This window comes from Heptranchias perlo, chromosome 12, assembly GCF_035084215.1.
Source record: "Heptranchias perlo isolate sHepPer1 chromosome 12, sHepPer1.hap1, whole genome shotgun sequence".
NCBI classification, from domain to species: Eukaryota; Metazoa; Chordata; class Chondrichthyes; order Hexanchiformes; family Hexanchidae; genus Heptranchias; species Heptranchias perlo.
Window position 1 is genome coordinate 60,381,553 of NC_090336.1, and position 20,286 is coordinate 60,401,838.

Sequence of the window (20,286 nt, forward strand, 5' to 3'; positions counted from 1 at the left end):
CCTTTTTCGCCAACACTGACAAACCAAGAAATATCCCTCTTGGGGCAGAGGAGTGAATTTGCATCAACTTCTCTGTTATTACAGCGAACTCCTCTGGAGATGTGCTAACATCAAAACCTCCTTCGAATCAGCAGTTTCTCTGCCAAGTAAGCATTAATCTTAAGACACCTCCAGTGTATAAGTAATTTATAAATGGCTCTATCAACATAGCCTGGAATGCTGTAATCAGTAAGATGGTAACTCTGGTTGCCCTCTAATTTCAGAATCAAACAAAAGACTGAGACTGCAGAGAAACCACTGGCTGCAGAAAGAAAAGGTTCTCTCTGATCTTGATAAAATGAAGCATAAAATGCGTCACCTTCAAGGTAATGAAGCACAGAAGGATGTTACACGCTAAGGTTCAGCACTAATAGATTATTTGTCTCCTGAGTCCCATGCACTGATCCAATCGGCTGGCCTAGAAATTCAACGGCAGCATGCCTGTTTTCTCAGGCGTGAAACGGCCACCTGAGCATCCAATATGGCGGCCAGCGCAAGCGCGCTCTTTAAATGCGCATTATCGCTGAAGGCAGAAAAAGAGGCGTCCACAGCTGGCGTCCGAAACACGCGGTAGGCCCTCTGCGTATGCAAATAGAGGGGGCCTATAGGTCCCCTATGCAAAATCGGGCTGCCCTGATCGCAGCCTGCGCTGGCTCTTTCCTCACTCTTGACCTTTACTTGTTTTGAATCTGAGGTGAAGAGATTACCTGAGAAAGGATCAAAGAGTGAAGTTGGTTTTTGCAGGGAGGCGAGTGGGATCCATGGGTCCGTCCAGTATGGTGCCCACAAAGAGCCCAATTCAGCCTGTAGTGGTGGAAGGTGGGTGGACAGAGCCATCTCCAGAAGAGGTGAAGCTTATGGAAGACGTACAAAGCATGGAGGTAGGTGGACATTTCATTGCTTCTATCTCCATACAAGACATGAGGCATATTGACAAGTTTGGCTCAGTTGATGGCACTCTTGCTGTTGAATCAGAGGGTTGTGGGTTCAAGCCCCAATCCAGGACTTGAGCACATAATCTAGACTGGCACTCCAAAGGAGAGGTGTGTTGTCAGAGGTGTGTTGCCCTTCAGATGAAATGTTAAAGAGAAGTGGACGTTCATGAATTTGAAGGAGAGCTGGGAGTTCTCCTGGTGTCTCGGCCAATATTCTTCCCTCAACAAACACCACCAAAAATAAATGAACTGGTCATTCAATTCATTGCTGTTTGTGGGATCTTGCTGTGTGTTTCCCTACATAACAATGACTGCAATTCCAGAAATAAATTGCGTGACTCATTTCTCAGAGATCTAGTGAGGCAGTTATAGAAATGCAATCCTTTATTTTTCTCCACCATAATATAAAGTGCACTGATGAGAGGTGATAAAGACTTCTTGCACACACAGAAAGTTATAAGGAGTACAAAAGGAGAAATAAAGTTCAGCCAGAAACCTGAAATAAAAACAGAATCTTGTGCAATTTCACGTATTTTTGATGATTGACTACTGAGTAGTTGAGAACATTGTCCATTAAGTTTCAAGGATGAGAGTTCAGAAGTAGTCCAAACTAATGGGATGATGGTCTCGTCTCTTCGAGGTGACTGTAAAGATCCTAAGCTGAATGAGCCTGATCAGAAGCAAAGTGCCTATAATTCAGCACAGCTGCAAGTAAATTGGCAGTCTCCAAAAGAGAGGCCATAAAGGGAGAAGGAAAATGTCACCTTGGTGCAGTACTGAGTCCTTTTCTGAGTTTGGGTTTGAGCCTATAGTTGGGGCAATGTAGAGGGAACTTTACCCTTGATCTCGAGTGCTTGATGCCAACAATGGAATGCAAACAGGTAGAAAATTGTTTCATTTCCCACCAACCCTGACATCTCTTGCTCTCCTCACAGCTGAGCCCCTAAAGCATAACGAAGTTAGACAAATCATTTTGTGCAGCAGTTTTTTTAAATACAGAAGTAAGCCTAGAAACTACTACTGGCAATATTAGCGGTGAAGCATTTAAAATGTTTGTATGACAATCCTCTGTCCGCCATTTTAACATAGCCATTCACCCTTTGATTTTAAGTGACGAACAGAGGAAGTGTGTTTGCCCACTAATATCAGCAATGGTAATTTCTAGGCTATAATAATTCTTAATAGCTTAGGTCAAAGATAAGGTTAGCATCTTTTGCTGAGGTAGTAAAAGGTGGGTGAGTAGGGCTTATAAACAGCACATCCTAGAATGCTCAGTTTGCCATCACTCATTTTAAAAAAAAACTTCCTCGCATTTCCTCAAGTTGATTTACACTGCTGGTGTACCTTGAAATAAACACTACTGCTTTGCCAGTGGCCTCTGGAGAGAGAGATACACCTGAGTTTCCTGGGTCTTCTCATTTGTCTACCCGTTGGTGTAGGCATTGGTGTAAAACCGATGTAAGCAGCTGAACTTCCTTGAAGCTTCTGTGTAGCCTCTAAAAAGACAGTTCAGACTGCACCCTGCAGCAACAAACTGGGGGACAAATAGTTCGGAGAGCAACATTGCTTGTCTCTTTCACTTCACTCTCTAAAAACTTCATTGCATGTCTTAGCAATATTTTTGTTACCCTTGTACAGAATTATGACCACTCAGGCACCATCCGTGCCCAGAGGGCAGCAGTGCATGACACCAGAGAAGAGTAATGTGCAGCTTCACTCATTCAGACCTCCAAGCCCTCCTGGAGGGCATTGAAGGCAGGATGAGTAGCCTCCTGGGTGTGGGTGGCACCAGGTCACTCAGAATTATCACTCGTGCCGCCTGGAGGGAGTGGGCACTGGAGCTGACTGCCTACTCCCTCACCCCCGGGACTGCAGAACATTGCTGCAATCCGTCCCACACCCTCAGCAGGGCAGGCAAGGTAACACACTGCATGCCTCTCCCATCACTTCCATGCTTTCTAGTTTAATGGGGGCTCCAACTGGCCACCTTGCACTATGGCCACCCAGGTCGCCCCACAGCAAATACATATATGCACAACCCTAAAACCCCTTCCTCCAATCTAATAGCTTCGTATCTCCACATCTGTTACTTCCCCTCTCTCTCCCATGCCACTTGGCACATATTTCTCACTCGCTAGCCTTGCCCCGATTCACTCTCTCTTCTTGCAGGAGAAATTGGTCATCAATGCCCGCCACAGACAGGCCACGGGACGGTCCTCCCCGCCTTTAAACCCCTCACCCCAGGTTACTGACTGAGCACCTACAATGTCGCCCTGGCATCCCTGTGAGGCATCACATCCCCTACCACCCACTTCTGTGTCTCCTTACTCCCAATGGAAAAAGTGGACGGAAATTGGGCCAAATGCCTGAGAACCAGACTTTTGCTGCCTGGCATACCTTTGAAAAATAAATGGCAGCCTGCTGAAAAATAAAATGACTCAGGCCAAATACTTGCCTTAGTTAGGCAAGAGTATTAAGGGTTGTGGCACCAAGGCGGGGAGATGGAGTTAAGATACAGATCCAGCCGTGATCTAATTGAATGGCGAAACAGGCTCGAGGGGCTGAATGGCCTACTCCTGTTCCTATGTTCCGAGATAGTGGTCAAAATGAGAGTGCGAGAGACAGAGACAGAGGCAGAGAGGAAATTAATAAGTAAATAAATACACGTGTGCAATATTTTTCTTCTTGATAGATACTAAATCATAGTGGAATGCTGGTATTTCGATAGCTTGACACAGGAAAAATGATAGAGAGAGAGCCGCTAATGCCTTTGTCAGTAGTGTTCCTAAAGAAGCTGATTTAATATATCTGGCCATGATTTCAGGCAGGATAGTCTGGGTAAAGGGGGCAAAATGGGGTGATGAGGCCGAGCACCATATTCCCGCCTGGAGCTAGATTTCTGCCGTTCTCCCCCACCCCAGGACCGATGCTGGCTACACTTTCCCCGCCTGCCATGTGGGTGTGGGGTGGGGCCCTGGTTCCCAGATGAGTTTCCTGCTGACCGCCCCTCTTCCTGCTGCTCCTCAGGACCGCCTGAGGGAAAATGGCAGACGCTCAGCATAGCGGAAATAAGGCTCCACAATTCCTTTACTGGAGGCAAGGGGGCCAAACAGAGGCCTCCCCTTCCTCCATAATTCACTCACCTTTTTAGGCCTTGATCTCAGCCCAGACCAAAACCAAATATCTTGGAATCCTCTTCGGGGCCTCCCCCACCACTTCCCCCCCACCTTTAAATCCCCGGCCGTTTCTTTTGGTACGGTAGTGTCAGTCAGCAATACTCGGAATTTTGCTCTCTCTGGCTGGTGGAGAATCTAGTGAGAGCCCACCCTACACAGCAAATAGTCCCTGACCCCGGTGTGGTTGTGGCAGTGTCAGGGTGGTGGGCAGAAGTCTATAACCCAGGCTGACACTCCAGTGCAATACTGAGGGAGCACTGCACTGTCGGAGGAGCCGTCTTTCGGATGAGACGTTAAACCGAGGCCCTATCTGCTCTCTCGGGAGGACATAAAAGATCCCACGGCCACTATTTTGAAGACGAGCAGGGGAGTTCTGCCCGGTGTCCTTGCCAATATTTATCCCTCAACCAGCATCACTAATAAACAGATGATCTGGTCATTATCACATTGCTGTTTGTGGGACCTTGCTGTGTGCAAATTGGTTGCTGGGTTTTCTACATTACAACAGTGACTGCACTTCAAAAAATACTTCATTGGCTGTAAAGCGCTTTAGGGCGTGCTGAGGTCGTGAAAGGTGCTATATAAGTGCAAGTTCTTTTTATCTTTCACCACTATATCACAGTGAAGAGGAGAATCCAGCCCACCTGTGTCTAAAGTTCTAGATTTGGGCATTGCAATGGAACATTGCCTGCTTCAATCTCAGTCGTCGTACATGTGTACACTTTATATAGACATGACTCTCTTATTAACCTATTGATTCCCATATCTCTTAGATGCATCTGTCAGAAGTCCAAGCCATGCTAATGAAAGAACGGCCTTCAGTTCTCAGCAAGTTGGTGTCCAGTCAAAGGCCTCTTTACAGTCAACCAAATGTCAAGAGAGTTCTGGCATATCTGAACGGTGATTTTCCAGACCAAGGAACCTATGCCTGGGGCAAAACTATTCCAGAGGTAAACAGTTGGTGAAAGAGATTCTTTGCTTCCTATCGGAGAATGTGTCCATTCACTACTGTTGTTACCGATCAAGCAGTCCTATAAACCCAGTGCAAATAAAGTACAACAAAAATAAATAAATTTGCCCCTCCCAATGCCACGTAAATACCCCTTGACCTTATTGCATGACACTAGAGTGAAAATTACCTGGTCCCAGTGCAGTGCCAGTGGGATTGGATCACAGCAAGGCACCAGATGTGACTTTATGAGGTCAGCTCATTTAAATCACTGGTACATGTTCCCTGTGCAAATTGGCCCGGATGGTGAGCATGTAGCTGGGATACCTGATGAGCCACCAGCTCTCTCAGGGCTGCATTTAAAGGGATGCAGCCACTTAAAGGCAAGTGGAGGAATATGAAAGCAAGAGTTGTATGAGCCTTCATAAATCTTCCAAACGGACTTTAAACAGTATGGGGCGAGGGGAGGGAGGAGAGGTGACAGGCAAAACCAAAGTGAGGTAAACCCAGTATGGAGGCAGAGCCGGTGGGAAGGTGGCTGAGTGGCCCCTGTTGGGTGGGTGATCAGATAGAGCTGCTGCTGCATGAGGTGGGTGAGGAAGGTTGTTTTGTTGGCTGTTTTCCCAGACACCATACCTGGCAGCAGGTGATGGACAGCCTCAGTGCTAGGTACAATACCTGGCAGAACAGGGAACAGATGTGGTAGAAGATGGCCTACTTTAAGGGCACGGGAAGATAAGACTACTTAGCAGTATCATTTGCCAGGTAACTGGTCCATGTTTGTGTGCCACAAAGTGTTGCCTGTCTATATTTGCTTCTTGCCCACGCCAAGAACCTCACACAACCTTACAACTCTTTCATAATATCACATTCATACACATACTTCAGCAGGGCACACACCGAAGCTGCAACTTACAATTGAAAGCCTTGGCACGCTGATATTTTCCAAGGGCATCACACATCAAAATATTGTAACACAGTCTCGCTCCATAATGCATGGTCACTTACTGAAAGCCAAGATGAGGACATGGCGGCAAGTTGGGGCCTGTCACTATGCATGTGCTCCTTCAACCTTGAAATTCCTTATTCCAAACCAACACCCATTATTAACATAACCTTCATTTGTGAGTTCTCCTGGCGTCATGGCCGCCATGGATTTGAAGTACAGCTGGCCGATCTCCTGGTGTCCTGGTCAACATTCTCCCCTCAATAAACACCACAAAGAAAATAGATGAACTGGTCATTCAATTCATTGCTGTTTATGGAATCTTGCTGTGCATTCACCTACATAACAATGACTGCAATTCCAGAAATAAATTGTATGAGACAACTGGATTTATTTCTCAGAGATTTTGTGAGGCAGTTACATAAATGCAATCCTTTTTTTCCCCACCGTAATATAAAGCACACATACGAGAAGTGATAAAGGGTTCTCGAATACACAGAAAGTTATGAGGATTACAAAAAAGAAATAAAGACCTATTATTATCTTTACCTTCACTTGCTATCTTTTAAAAAAAATACATTCTCTGGATATAGGCGTTGCTGGCAAGGCCGGCATTTATTGCCTATTCCTAGTTGCCCGGAGAAGGTGCCACAACACTAACTGTTGCATCAAAAGTATACAAGTCACATTCCCTTTATGAATTCATTACATGGTATTTCCCTTGTTCACATTCAAAATGGGCATTGAAGACAGAATGGGCTAATCTGGCACAAAAGCTGAGGAATTTCACCGAGTATTCATTTGAATATTCTTACATGAATTCTGGGGCTGTAATTACGCTAGGACATTAAGTGTTTGTCCTAGGCTGAAGTGTTTAATCTAGGCTGACACTCCAGTGCAGAACTGAGGGAGTGCTGCACTGTCGGAGGTGCTGTCTTTCTGGTGAGATTTTAAACCGAGGCCCCGTCTGCCCTCTCAGGTGGATGTAAAAGCTCCCACGGCACTATTTGTAGAAGAGCAGGGGAGTTCTCCCCGGTGTCCTGGCCAATATTTATTCCACAACCAACATTCAAATACAGGTTATCTGGTCATTATCACATTGCTATTTGTGGGATCTTGCTGAGCACAAATTGGCTGCTGTGTTTCCTACATTACAACAGTGACTACACTTCAAAAAGTACTTCATTGGTTGTAAAGCACTTTGGGACATCCTGAGGTCGTGTCAGGAGCTATATAAATACGAGTTCATTCCTTCTTACTATTTTTCATTGGCAGTTTCTCATTGGGAAACAGACTCAAAATATAAAAATATAGAAAATAAAACCAGAAGAAGGGTTCCTTCTGTTTCTTTTTATCACCGTTGATACATTTCTCCATGGTCGTATGTTACAAAAATCGCTCTGTCTCCCTGTTTCAGCTGCTGGAGAACTGTACAGCTCGACTTAAGCTCCGGTGTGCAGCCAAGGTCCTCTTCAGCCCTGACGGAGTGCAGATCACCTCGTGGGAAAGAATAGAGCGAGACATGTTGGTGTGTGTCTCTCCAGGCGAGCCTTTCATGACTAGCACAGGTTGGTACTGACTTGAGATTCTGACTGATTACCACATAAAAAAAAAAGTGCTGACATACATAGTGTCCCGCGGATTAATGGGCTTTATCAGCCTGGACAGGGAGTACGAAGTCTGTTTTATGTAGTCTGGCCCACTAATTAACAGCCTATGTGCACGCACTCAAATCTGAAGGGCTTAATGAATCAGATGAATGACATGAGCCAACACATAATTACTATTTTTTGATATAGTGCACTTTTACTTTAAATGATTCATGTTTACAAAGACAAGAAATCAATGGAAACGAAAATCGGGGCAGTTTCTGTAACGGGCGGTCGATTCGTAGCGTCAGTTTAACGCCCGGGGGCAAGTTGAAAGTCAATCCCAGTTTTTATAGTTTAAGGGTCAGCCCCAGGCTCCCAATGGGGTATGGTGGTCACACATGGTGGGTATTCATGGGTACAAGGCCTGTAATTGTCCAATGGATGGTTAATCATTGGCTGTACCCCCATGTTTTCCCACGGTGTACTCTCTGCGAGTGTCACGTACCACTGGGAACACGGAATCAGCCCTTCAACATACATTTACTGCTGGGTTTTTGCTTCTTTTAGCTTTCAGCATTATGCAGAAAAGCCATTTTATTTTTAATTACTTTCTTCGCTTCAATTTTCTTCTGTCCCTTTCCCTCCTCTCCTGCCCTCTCTCCTCTCGTCCCATCTCCTCTCCTCTCATCTCCTCTCCTCTCTCCTCTCTCCTCCTCTAAACTGTGAACAGGATTTGCATTATGAAGTAACCAGACCCTCACAACAGTCATATCCAGCCTCTGTTTCACTCGTCACAAGGGTAGAATCTGAGGTGCAGCAATTATTGGTGTTTTAACTCATTATTATTTGAGGCTGAAAAAAACAATGCTAAAGAGACATTTTACAGTACACGCACAATGTAACTTTGCTTCTCAACTTCTTTAAAAAAGTAGAAAACAATGGAATTTTATTGGGAACAAATGGGTACACTTCATTCCTATTCTCAGAAAAGGGAAGTAGTAACTGATGGCGGTCAAAGGTCGAATTTCCGATGAGGTAAGGTGACAAAAATTGTCCGTATGGTTGATAGTGAGGAGGAAAGCTGTAGACTGCAGGAAGATATCAATGGACTGGTCAGGTGGGCAGAAAAGTGGCAAATGGAATTCAATCCGGAGAAGTGTGAGGTAAAGCATTTGGGGAGGGCAAACAAGGCAAGGGAGTACATAATAAATGGGAGGATACCGAGAGGTGCAGAGGAAGTGAGGGACCTTGGAGTGCATCCCTGAAGGTAGCAGGACAGGTGGATAAGGTGGTTAAAAAGGCATATAGAATACTTTTCTTTATTAGCCGAGGCATAAAATATAAGAGCAGGGAGGTTATGCTGGGAAAGTACAAAACACTGGTAAGGCCACAGCTTGAGTACTGCATACAGTTCTAGTCACCACATTACAGGAAGGATGTAATTGCACTAGAGAGGGTGCAGAGGAGATTTATGAGGATGTTGCCAGGACTGGAGAATTTTAGCCATGAAGAAAGATTGGATAGGCTGGGGTTGTTTAACTGAGGTGTATAAAACTATGAGGGGCCTATTTCCCTTAGCAGAGAGATCAATAACCAGAGGGCATAGATTTAAAGTTATTGGTAGAAGGATTAGAGGGAGCTGAGGAAGAATGTTTTCACCCAGAGGGTGGTGGGGGTCTGGAACTCACTGCCTGAAAGGGTGGTAGAGGCAGAAACCCTCAAATCATTAAAAAAGTACCTGGATGTGTACCTGAAGTGCCGTAACCTACAAGGCTATGGACCAAGTGCTGGAAAGTGGGATTAGGCTGGGTGGCTCATTTTCGGCATGCACGGACAAGATGGGCCGAATGGCCTCCTTCTGTGCCGTAAATTTTCTATGATCTTATGTTCTTCTAACCCAATTATTGAAAACATATTTTGATTTGGTAGCCTGACTGGTATGGAACATTGTCAATATGTGGAAGATAGTTTTGCTGCAAATATGTGTGGTCCATGAATAGTAACTCCCAAAACCGCCTTTACGCATACAGTCAGGATAATTCAGCCTATGAAGAGTCAAAGATGGTAAGCAACAAGGAAGTAATGCTTCAGTGCATATTGATGCACGAGTGTTGGGGTCTGTTATCACCATGCTAATGTAGTCTGTTCAACATGCATTGTACACAGATGTGATTGTTGTCGTTTAGAAGATTAATAAAGGAGATCTTAATCTCAACAAAACAAATAATGAGCATCCATCATTGTAAGTTTATAAATGTGCAGTGTCAAACTGAGAGGAATAAGTAGGTACTGTATAAATTTCAGTGCCTTTAGGCAAGTTTTCTAAAATTATAACATCATCGCAGCACATACCCTTGGGCAATGTTGAAGTAGGAACATAATCTATATCACCAATGTGGATTCCTGCTTGCCCGTTACTCACACTTGCATTTTAAATTGATTCTGTTCACTGGCTACACTGCAGAAAATAAATAAAGCTCACGGATCTCACTTTAGCTTCTCTCATCGATAGTCTGGAGCCTGGAGTATGCTATCTGATGTCCAGTCTAAGCACATTAGTTATGTTAAAATGACAGCCCATCATTCTAATACAAGAGCAGTGCAAAGGCATGTGATAGGTGTCTCACCTCCTGACTTAGCTTGGCAAAGGTGGGAAGTGGTGTTCCACAGGGATCGGTGCTGGGACCATTGTTGTTCACAATTTACATTATCGATTTGGACTCAGGAATCGGAAGTAAGATTTCAAAATTTGTGAATGACAGCAAATTGGGGGGTGTAGGAAGAATGCCTCAAAATGGAAGAAGACATTAATAAACTTGCAGAATGAGCGCGTAATTGGTAAATGAATTTCAATATAGATAAATGTGTGGTGGTGCATTTTGGTTGGAAGAATAAGGAGGCCACATACTGCTTAAATAATAATAATCTAAATGGGGTAGAGGAGCAAAGGTATCTGGGGGTACAGATACACAAATCACTAAAAGTAGCGAAGCAGATTAATAAGGCCATAAACAAGTCAAAGCAAATGTTGGGGTTCATTTCCAGAAGGATAGAATTGAAAAGTAGAGAAGTCATGTTAAACTTGGTTAGACCAAACTTGGAGTACTGTGCACAGTTCTGGTCTCCATATTATAAAAAGGATATAGAGGCATTGGAGAAGGTGTAAAAAAGATTCACAAGGATAATACTAGAACTGAGAGGATATACTTATCAGGAAAGGCTGAATAAGCTGGAGCCCTTTTCTCCAGAAAAGAGAAGACTGAGGGGTGACCTGATAGAGGTGTTTAAGATTATGAAAGGGTTTGAAAAGGTACTTGTAAAGAACATGTTTCCACTTGTGGGGGTGTCCAACTAGAGGTCATAAATATGAAATAGTAACTATTAAATCCAACAGGGAATTTAGGAGAACCTTCTGTACCCAGAGAGTGGTAAGAATATGGAACGCGCTACCACAAAGATTGTTGAGGCAAATGGCATAGATGCATTTAAGGGGAAGCCTGATTATCACATGAGGGAGAAGGGAATATAAGGATATGTTGATGGGATTAGATGAAGAAGGGAAGGAGGAGGCTCGTGTGGAGCATAAATGCTGGCATAGAACAGTTGGGCTGAATGGCCTGTTTCTGTGCTGTTGACTTGATGTAACGCCTGACTCCTTAAAGCCTCTCCACCATTTACAAGGCTGAAGTCAGGAGTGTAATGGAATGTTCACCACTGGCCTGGATGGGTGCATCCACGACAGAGCAATCTGCTTGATTGGCACCCTGGTCATCAGGAGTAATATCCAACTCCTCCATCAGTAAGATACTGTTGATACAGTATGTACAATCTACAGGATGCACTACAACAACTCACAAAGGTTACTTCGATAGCGTCTCTCTCCCCTGCGACCTCATCCACGGAGATGAACAAGAGCAGCAATGTTGTGGGAACACCATCGGCCCCAAGTTCCCCTCCAAGTCACACGACATCCTGACTTGGTCATATATCATTGTTCCTTCATTGTCACTGGGTCATTATTCTGGAATTCCCTACCTCAAACTGTATGGGAGTACTATCGCTATAAGAACTTCAGTGATTTAAGAAGAAGGCCCACCACCACCTTCTCAGGGCAACTAGGGATGGGCAATAACTGTGGCTTTGTCAGTGTTACCTAAATCCCGAGAACAAATAAAAGAAAATTACTGAGGCAGTACATCACTGATTTTCTCAAGGTTGCACATCTTACTAATATTGAAAGATACGGGCCTCCCAGATATACTCTTTGGAATAATATTTATCTATCGCTTTCCCAAACTTGTTTAAGATGCAAGTAACTTTTGTTTTCCCTCCCCCAAAACTGTGCTTTCCCCAGTTATTTTCATTAGGACTGAGAAGGCTGGCTGATTGTTCCTTTCCTTGGCCCAAAAGGCTAATTATAGTAACCCGATGCTATTCCAGCTGAGATCAGCTAGCTGAGGTTAGACTGAAGATTGATCCTTGGACATTCTTGGTGTTGAATGGCTCAGTCCCAACTGGATAGAGCCTCTAGAACATACCTCAGCCTCACACTCTAAAATTACCCCAAAACCCCTCCACCTCTGCACCTCCCTCTCCATCTTTAACACCCTCCTTAAAAACCACATTTTTAACAAAGCTTTTGGTCACCCCACTCTTTTTTTGGCTCAGGGCCCATTTTTTCCTTCTGCCTCTATAAAGCATTTTGGGTTGTTTTTCTATGTTGTATATCAATGCAAGCTGTTATTTGCCAACTAAGTCACTAGGGGAATCATTGGTCCATTCTTCCCTGTGTCCTGGAAACCCAACAATATCTATTGATCTAATAGACATGCAAATGATCATTTGTTTCATTTTTATGATGAAATGTAATGATGGGAGTAGTCTGTACTGTACATGTGTATCTTGGAGATGGCCTATTCCAGTAAGGAAATAGGAACTGTGTAAACAGAAATAAATTATGACAATTTGGCCTCTCTACACCTACATGTGAGAATGACAGACATTGATCATTTATCTGTGGATTTACTATCACCAAATTTATTTCCCATTGTTCGTATGTATAATTTATTCCATAATAACCTCCTTAGCGAAAATTTATGCAGACATGTCATGTATTGCAGAACTGAGCTTTTTTTTAAACTACCTGTATTGCTTCAATGCTGCTCATCCGATGCTACCTCCTGTTAAAAATGAAGTTGACGTTCACATTCCAATACGTCCTCAAATAATCACATCCACACATTGAGCATCTTTTAAAGTGTCTGCTTAACAACCCATCAGCAAGCTGCTATACACTTTTAAAACATGCAGAAGGATTGAAAATAAATTATCTTTTCATTTTTGTTGGCTTCTTTCCTTAAAGATGCAGGTTTCTGTTGTACTGCCGCCATTGTCCCTCTGGTACCTCACCCATGTGGACTTTCTTCCTTGTGCCAGTTTAGACAGTGAGGGTCAGTAGGCTACGTGAATATCATAACCAAACCCGACCCTGTCCTCACTCAACATCCACCGACGTACACTTTCCAGCAGATGCCACTTGATAATGATCTGGAGCATTATTATTGTTCCTATCCCTAGACCCAAGGCACCAAGAGCAATTGTAGCGGCCTTTCATCATAAGGAGGTGGCACAATGGATTAGACCATAGTCTTTCTCCTCTGGCACCTGGGTCTAAATCGGGCCAGGCTGATGGGGTCCTATGTGAATTGAGTTCTTTGTGAGCTTCGTATAAATACTGATTGCTTACATGTACATTTATCCAGCAACGCCTCGATTTTAAAATTCTCATCCTTGTTTTCAAATCCCTTCATGGCCTCGCCCCTACCTATCTCTGTAACCTCCTCCAGCCCTTCAACCCTCCGAGATCTCTGCATTCCTCCAATTCTGGCCTCTTGTGCATCCCCGATTTCCATCACTCCACCATTGGCGACCGTGCCTTCAGCTGCCTAAGCTCTAAGCTCTGAAATTCCCTCCCAAAACCTCTCTGCCTCTCTCTCCTCCTTTAAGACCCTCCTTAAAACCTACATTTTTGACCCTCACCTGCCCTAATATCTCCTTATGTGGCTCGGTGTCAAATTTTGTCTGATAATAGCTCCTGTAAAGTACCTTGGGATGTTTTACTATGTTAAAGGTGCTATAAAAATGCAAGTTGTTATTGTTGATTGGCACTAAAAGGGTGGTGTCACTCGGGGAGGTCATAGGATGGCTGGTGTAAGATATGGGAAATATCACCGTGGTGTGGTAAGTGGTGCTGCTCTGAGTTTGGGGATGAAGCACATTGTTGAGGCAGAGTGGAGGGATACTTATTCTGCATGCAACCATGCTATGCCTGATCTGAGAGTGCTTGTTTATGATGCTTATCATAAGGTATTAGACTTCAAAAGAACCCTGGATTCAATCTTCCATCACCACTGTTTAATCGCAGTGAAAACGCACTAAAACACTTTCGAAAGGAACAAACATAAGATAGGGTTTCACTCAGCGATAAACCCTCCCCGTATCAGAAACAAAAAACTCCATAGCAACAGGATAACACTGATCCTATCCTCGCTCAAGATCCTCGATACACAATCAAATGATAGAAATGCAAGATAGCAAATAGCACTCACTGCACTTGTGTAAATAAGGACAGGACCAGCTCCGATGACAACTTAAGGTATTGAAGAAAGTTGATTGAAAAGCAATCACCAATAAATTGGAGAGTGTAACCCACTGAGTTAGATCCGTTGAGTATAAACTTTCCCTCATTGAGAAAAGTTTGCAAAAATAAATGAAATGACTCAAAGTTTGACACAGTTGAAAACAGAAATCCTTCAGTCAATCCAGCTTAAACTTACCAAACCGGCCAAGCTATAAAATACTAGGCAGATCTGTCTTGACTGGTTGATTTGGAAGCAGAGATGAAAGGTCAGAGGCAGAGCCATCATTCATCACAGAGTAGTGTAAATCAGTGGTTTTCAATTGTTGCATTGTGTTTTCTATGTATCCAAGATCAGGCAAGGAGACTTCCAGCCATTAAACATAAAGGTTGACTGAGCCACAATGGGTAGAAAATCATGCTGTTTCAGAGCTGTTCATAGAATAACAGCTTTTGACTGCAGAATAACTCCAGTCAACAAAGAGCTTCAACAACTGGGCCACTGGTATATAGAAATGGAAGTGCAAAAATGTGTGAAGTAGATCTATGGGAAGTCAAACAAGCCACCCAAATGATGTAAAGAACTGCCTGGCTATTCTTTGACAGGACGGATTGAGAATGATGCAGACTAACAACTGAGGCAGAGGCCTCGATATTAACTCCACCCGCCCCACGACGGGCGGGAGAGGGTCGTGGGGGTGGTTAAAGAGTTAATTAGGAGGAATGCGTCCCCAACACACTGCAGACACGGGTGGATATCAGGGCAGCCGAGTGTTCTGCCATGAAGAGGTGGGAAACTTAATTAACATATTTAAATCAGGTTCCGACAGTGCAATTGGGAGCCCAGTTTAAAATTCTCTGCTGCTGTGCGGGTTTCCCAGGGGTCACGAAACCCGGCAGTGAAAGGGAGGCGGGACCTGCCAGCTCCACAAGCTAAGTGCCTTTCCCAGCACTCCTTGTGGGCCAGGAGGAGCAGGAGTGCTGCCCCCGACCCCTCAAGGAAGCCTTTGGGCCTCCTCCAGCCCCGATCGCGGGCTCTCTCCCCCCTTCCAATCGTGGCCACTCTCCCCCCTCCCGATCGCGGCCTCTCTCCCCCCTCTCCCGATCGTGACCACTCATCCCCCTCCCACAGCCCTCCTGATCGCCAACATCTCTCACCCTCCCGATCGCGGCCTCTCTCCCCCCTCCTGATCGCGGCCTCTCTCCCCCCTCCTGATCGCGGCCTCTCTCCCCCCTCCCGATCGCGGCCTCTCTCCCCCCTCCTGATTGCGGCCTCTCTCCCCCCTCCTGATTGCGGCCTCTCTCCCCCCTCCTGATTGCGGCCTCTCTCCCCCTTCCAATCACGGCCTCTCTCCCCCCTCCTGATCGCGGCCTCTCTCCCCCCTCCTGATTGCGGCCTCTCTCCCCCTCCTGATCGCGGCCTCTCTCCCCCCTCCTGATCGCGGCCTCTCTCCCCCTTCCAATCACGGCCTCTCTCCCTTTCGCGATCGCGGCCTCTCTCCCCTTTCGTTCGCGGCCTCTCTCCCCTTCCCGCTCGCGGTCTCTCTCCACCCTCTCCCGTTCGCGGCCTCTCTCCCCCCACCTGATCGCAGTCTCTCTCCCAACTCCCGATCGCCGCCTCTCTTCCCTTTCATTTGCGGCCTCTCTCCCCTTCCCGCTCGCGGTCTCTCTCCACCCTCTCCCGATTGCGGCATCTCTCCCCCCTCCCAATTGTGGCCTATCTCCCACTCCCGCTTGCGGTCTCTCTCCCCCCTCTCCCGATTGAGGCCTCTCACCTCTCTCCTTCATCCCGATCGTGGGGTCTCTCCCCATTCCCAATCGCGGCCTCTCTCCTCCCGATCACGGCCTCCTTCCCTCTCCCTATCGCGGCCTCTCATCCCCCTCTCCCTATCGCGGCCTCTCATCCCCCTCTCCTGATCGCAGCCTCTCTCCCCCCTCCCACTTGCGAAAGGGGAGGGAGGCCGCGATCGAGAGAGGGAGAAAGGCCGCGATCAGGAGAGGGGAAGAGAGGCCGCGATCGGGAGGGGGAAGAGAGGCCACGATGGGGATGGGGGAGAGAGGCTGCGATCGGAAGGTGGAGAGATGTTGGCAAGGGGGAGACCCCAAGGGTCCCCAGCTGGGATTCCTGCCTCTGGTTTACCCTCCCAGCCGCGATTGGGAGAGGGTGGAGAGAGACCAATCGCGGCCAGGCTGTCCATTTGGCTGGCTGCCAGACAGGAGGTGGAGCTAAAAAATGTTAATGAGGTCCTGCCGTTAAGTTTGGCAGGACTCCTGTGTCCCCGGCCTTGCCGGGTTCTTCTGCCATTTTCGAAATCGCCCACCCATCCCTGTAATTATTGAGGCCAGAATATCTGGGCTCCACACTCAACAACATGCATTTTTAAAAAGTTGATAAGACATCAACAACCTCAGCATGTCCCAAAGCGGTTCCTAGCCAATGAAGTACTTTTGAAGTGTAATCACTGTTGTAATGTAGGAAACACAGCAGCCGATTTGCTGACGGCACAGTCTCACTAACAGCAATGAGATAATGACCAAATTATCTGTTTTAATAATGTTGGTTGAGGCATAAATATTGGCTAGGACACCAGGGAGAACTGCCCTGCTCTCCTTCAGATAGTACCATAGGATCTGAGAGGGCAGACGGGGCCTCGGTTTAACATCTCATCCGAAAGACGGCACCTCGAACAGTGCAGCACTCCCTCAGTACTGGACTGGGAGTGTCGGCCAGGATTATGCGCTCAAGTTGCTGGAGTGGGTTTTAAGGAAAGGAGAAAGAAAATGCGTTATACCTTTATGTAACCTTTGCTCCTTCTCCTCGGCTGTGTGCATTCAGGCATCAGCTGTTGATAATTAATGAACAGATTCTAAAGACGACCACAGGAGGCTCAGCTAAACATGCACTGAATAGTTGCTGCTCAGTGTAGCTTGATGTACTCACTAGAGGACCAATTAATGCTGTCCATTCAAACCTTCTATATGCTTTGAGTCTTTATGTGTGGTTTAGTCTCTTCTTCGGACTAGAGATTATTGGATAGAAATAACCTGTCAATGTCGTTGCCATAGGAACATGCGTCATGCTCACATCAAAGTCCCCTCTCCGGTATTTGAATGAAGGTGTTAACCCACAGTTTAATGCCTCCATTAAAATAAAGAAGAGAGAAGCTTGATATGATTGCATTCAGTGCTCATGTAATATCGGCAACAACAGTTTCTACCAGAATATGTTTTGATTTTGGCTTGCTCCTGTAAAAGTAAGGTTCTTAGCTCATCCTGCTGATTTCTTTTTCCCTCTAAGTCTCTTCCCTTCTCTCCTGAGGGCTTTGACTCCCACTGGTTTACAGTTTCACCCGAGGGGCTGTTGTTCAAGTAGGAGCCTGCGACTGAAACCCTCATCCATGCTCCAGATTCGATTACTCCAATGCTCTCCTGGCCGGCCTCCCATCTTCCCCCTTCCATAAACTTGAGCTCATCCAAAACTCTGCTGCCTGTATCCTAACTCGCATCAAGAACCGTTCATCCATCACCCCTGTGCTCCCTGACCGATATTGGCTCCTGGTCCAGCTATGCCTCAATTTTAAAACTCTCATCCTTGTTTTCAAAACCCTTCATGGCCATGCCCCTCCCAATCTCTGTAACCTCCTCCAGCCCTACAACTCCTCCAATTCTGGCCTCTTGTGCATCCTTCACTTCCTTTGCCACAACATTGGCGGCCGTGCCTTCAGCTGTCTAGGCCCTAAGCTCTGGAATTCCTTCCCTAAACCTCTCCACCTCTCCTCCTTTAAGGCGATCCTTAAAACTCTTTAACCAAGCTTTTGGTCACCTGTCCTCATGCCTTCTTTTTTGGCTCGGTGTCAATTTTTTTTGTCTGATTACGCTCCTGTGAAGTGCCTTGGGACATTTTACTACATTAATGGCACTATGTAAATGCAAGTTGTTGTTGTAGAGAATGGGATGGGGCAGACTTTTGCTTGGCGCAAAAGATAGTTTGGGCGTAACACATAGAGGAAGGTGAAGCGGGGAAGGATCGCACACTCATAACGGAGCCCATAGATCAATGGGCAGAAAGTAGTGCCGGCTCCATTACAGGTGTGAGATCCTCCCTGCTTGATTTTCCTCTATGTACTGCGTCCAAATGAAACTTTACGCCCAGAGCAATGAGGAATACCAAGTACCGAGTGCCAGCAGGTTATGTGGGCATGGAGGAGATGGCAGCCGAGTCCAATCTTCCTAGAATCATAGAGTCTTCCAGCACAGAAGGAGGCCATTTGGGCCATCGCGCCTGTGCTTGCTCTTTGAAAGAGCTATCCAATCAGTCCCAACTCCCCAGCTCTTTCCCCGTAGCCATGTCAATTTTTCCTTTTCAAGTATATATCAAATTTCCTTTGGAAAGTTACTATGCAATCTGTTTCCATCACCCCTTTCAGGCTGTGCATTCAAGATCATAGCAACTCGATGCATAAAAAAATTCTGCTCATCTTTCCCCTGGTTCTTTTGCCAATTATCTTAAATCTGTGTCCTTTGGTTACCGACCCTCCTGTCAATGGAAATAGTTTCTCCTTGTCTACCCTATCAAAACCCCTCATAATTTTGAACACCTCTATTAAATCTCCCCTTAACCTTCTCTGCTCTAAGGAGAACAATCCCAGCTTCTCGAGATGACAGCCGAATCCAATCTAGTCGTCACCAAACTTCCACCAACGTGTATTTTCCAGCAGGTGGCAACGTTGGATATTTTGTTTTGCCCCTTCCACCCTCTTCAGCCTTCGAGTCTCTGAAGCTAATTGTTGGCCCACAATTTGCTGTCAAAATAACGGTGAGGCTAATGGCACTCACTGTTATTTATGCCCAAAATTGTACAGCAACTTCAGACGAGGGACAGTGTGCGGTAAAATGCGGAAATCTGGAAGCTGCTGTCCGAGATCGCCGCTCTGCTGTTAGCTTCGCGAAAACAGCATCGCGCTGTCCGTCTCACCATTGAAATGCATTGAATGACTTGTAGTTACTGAATTTGCACGGTAGCTACAAACCCTTGTCCATTTCAGTCTAATTACCCTTTGTAACAGTGTGATAAGTATTAATTACTGCCAAACAACCTCTCTGGCACTGAAAATTAACTATTACAAGTGTGGAGTCTCATTCCTTCAGCTTTTAATTGTTGTTGGAGATTTTTTTTTAAAATTCAAAATTAAGTTATTTTTTACTTTTTCTTTCATACTCTTTTTCTCTCTCTCGTAATCCAATTTTTCTTTCCCTCTCCTTATTTCTCTTTCTGTACCTGATTTGACATTGAATTCACTTTTCTAACTTACACTTCCTGCTTCAGACGCTGCGCTGTTAATTTCACAGTCCTTCAATCTGATTGGTTAAGGAGGTACACAGTTGCTTGCCTTGTTCACACAGGTTCCAGATGCCCTGTAGGGGGCGTCGCGCTGTTTCCATCCCCCACTTCCAGCAACTTCCAGTGCAAGATCTCATGGAAATTAAGCGGGCAAGTGTAAATCTAACTAATGGCAGGGGCCGTTCGTTCACCGGCTTTAGCAAATACTGGGCCATTATATCCTTACTGCTACCCCGGCTCAGGTCTGCTGAGGTGACACAGACCTGGGATCGAACCTCGTTGTGAACGGCTCAGTTCTACATGAGCCAGGCACTATGGGGAAATGATTCTTAAAGCTTGCTGAGCAGCATTGAAACTGCATGGTTAGAGTGGGATCATTTGCACATCGAAACCTGACAGTGGCACTGCTATTTCTTGACTGCACGCTCCTAATCGACCCCTTTCTCTAATAAATTCATGCACGCACGCTGACTGACACGGTCACATATAATGATGCTATTAGCTGTTACTGGCCTTATCTTCTTCTAAAGGTGACCCATAGACTTTTGTCTGCTGCCTGTAGAAATCTGTAGAGGTCAGCAAGGCAGCATGTAGGTTACTCTTAGTACATTTCTGCCTGATAGAGGTTGCCTCTGGGAGTCTCTTGTGCCTTACACCTCTTGTTTGCAATC

The 20,286-nt window shown here is 45.7% G+C and overlaps 1 protein-coding gene and 1 long non-coding RNA gene across 3 annotated transcripts in view; one reads left to right on the forward strand and one right to left on the reverse strand.

Annotated features, from left to right (window-relative positions):
• The window catches only part of LOC137328071 (uncharacterized), a 36,859-nt gene extending 36,773 nt beyond the window's left edge, over window positions 1–86 (reverse strand). For both annotated transcript variants that reach the window (XR_010964605.1, XR_010964606.1), the window contains exon 1: window positions 2–86. This is a non-coding gene — a long non-coding RNA (uncharacterized lncRNA). The remainder of the gene's footprint in view (window position 1) is intronic.
• Window positions 1–20,286, forward strand: part of LOC137328070 (doublecortin domain-containing protein 1-like) — a 485,645-nt gene that overhangs the window by 450,717 nt on the left and 14,642 nt on the right. The window contains exons 34-37 of the mRNA XM_067994210.1: window positions 264–365; window positions 784–920; window positions 4,924–5,100; window positions 7,463–7,613. Of these exons, the coding sequence (XP_067850311.1) occupies window positions 264–365; window positions 784–920; window positions 4,924–5,100; window positions 7,463–7,613 (567 nt within the window). The remainder of the gene's footprint in view (window positions 1–263; window positions 366–783; window positions 921–4,923; window positions 5,101–7,462; window positions 7,614–20,286) is intronic.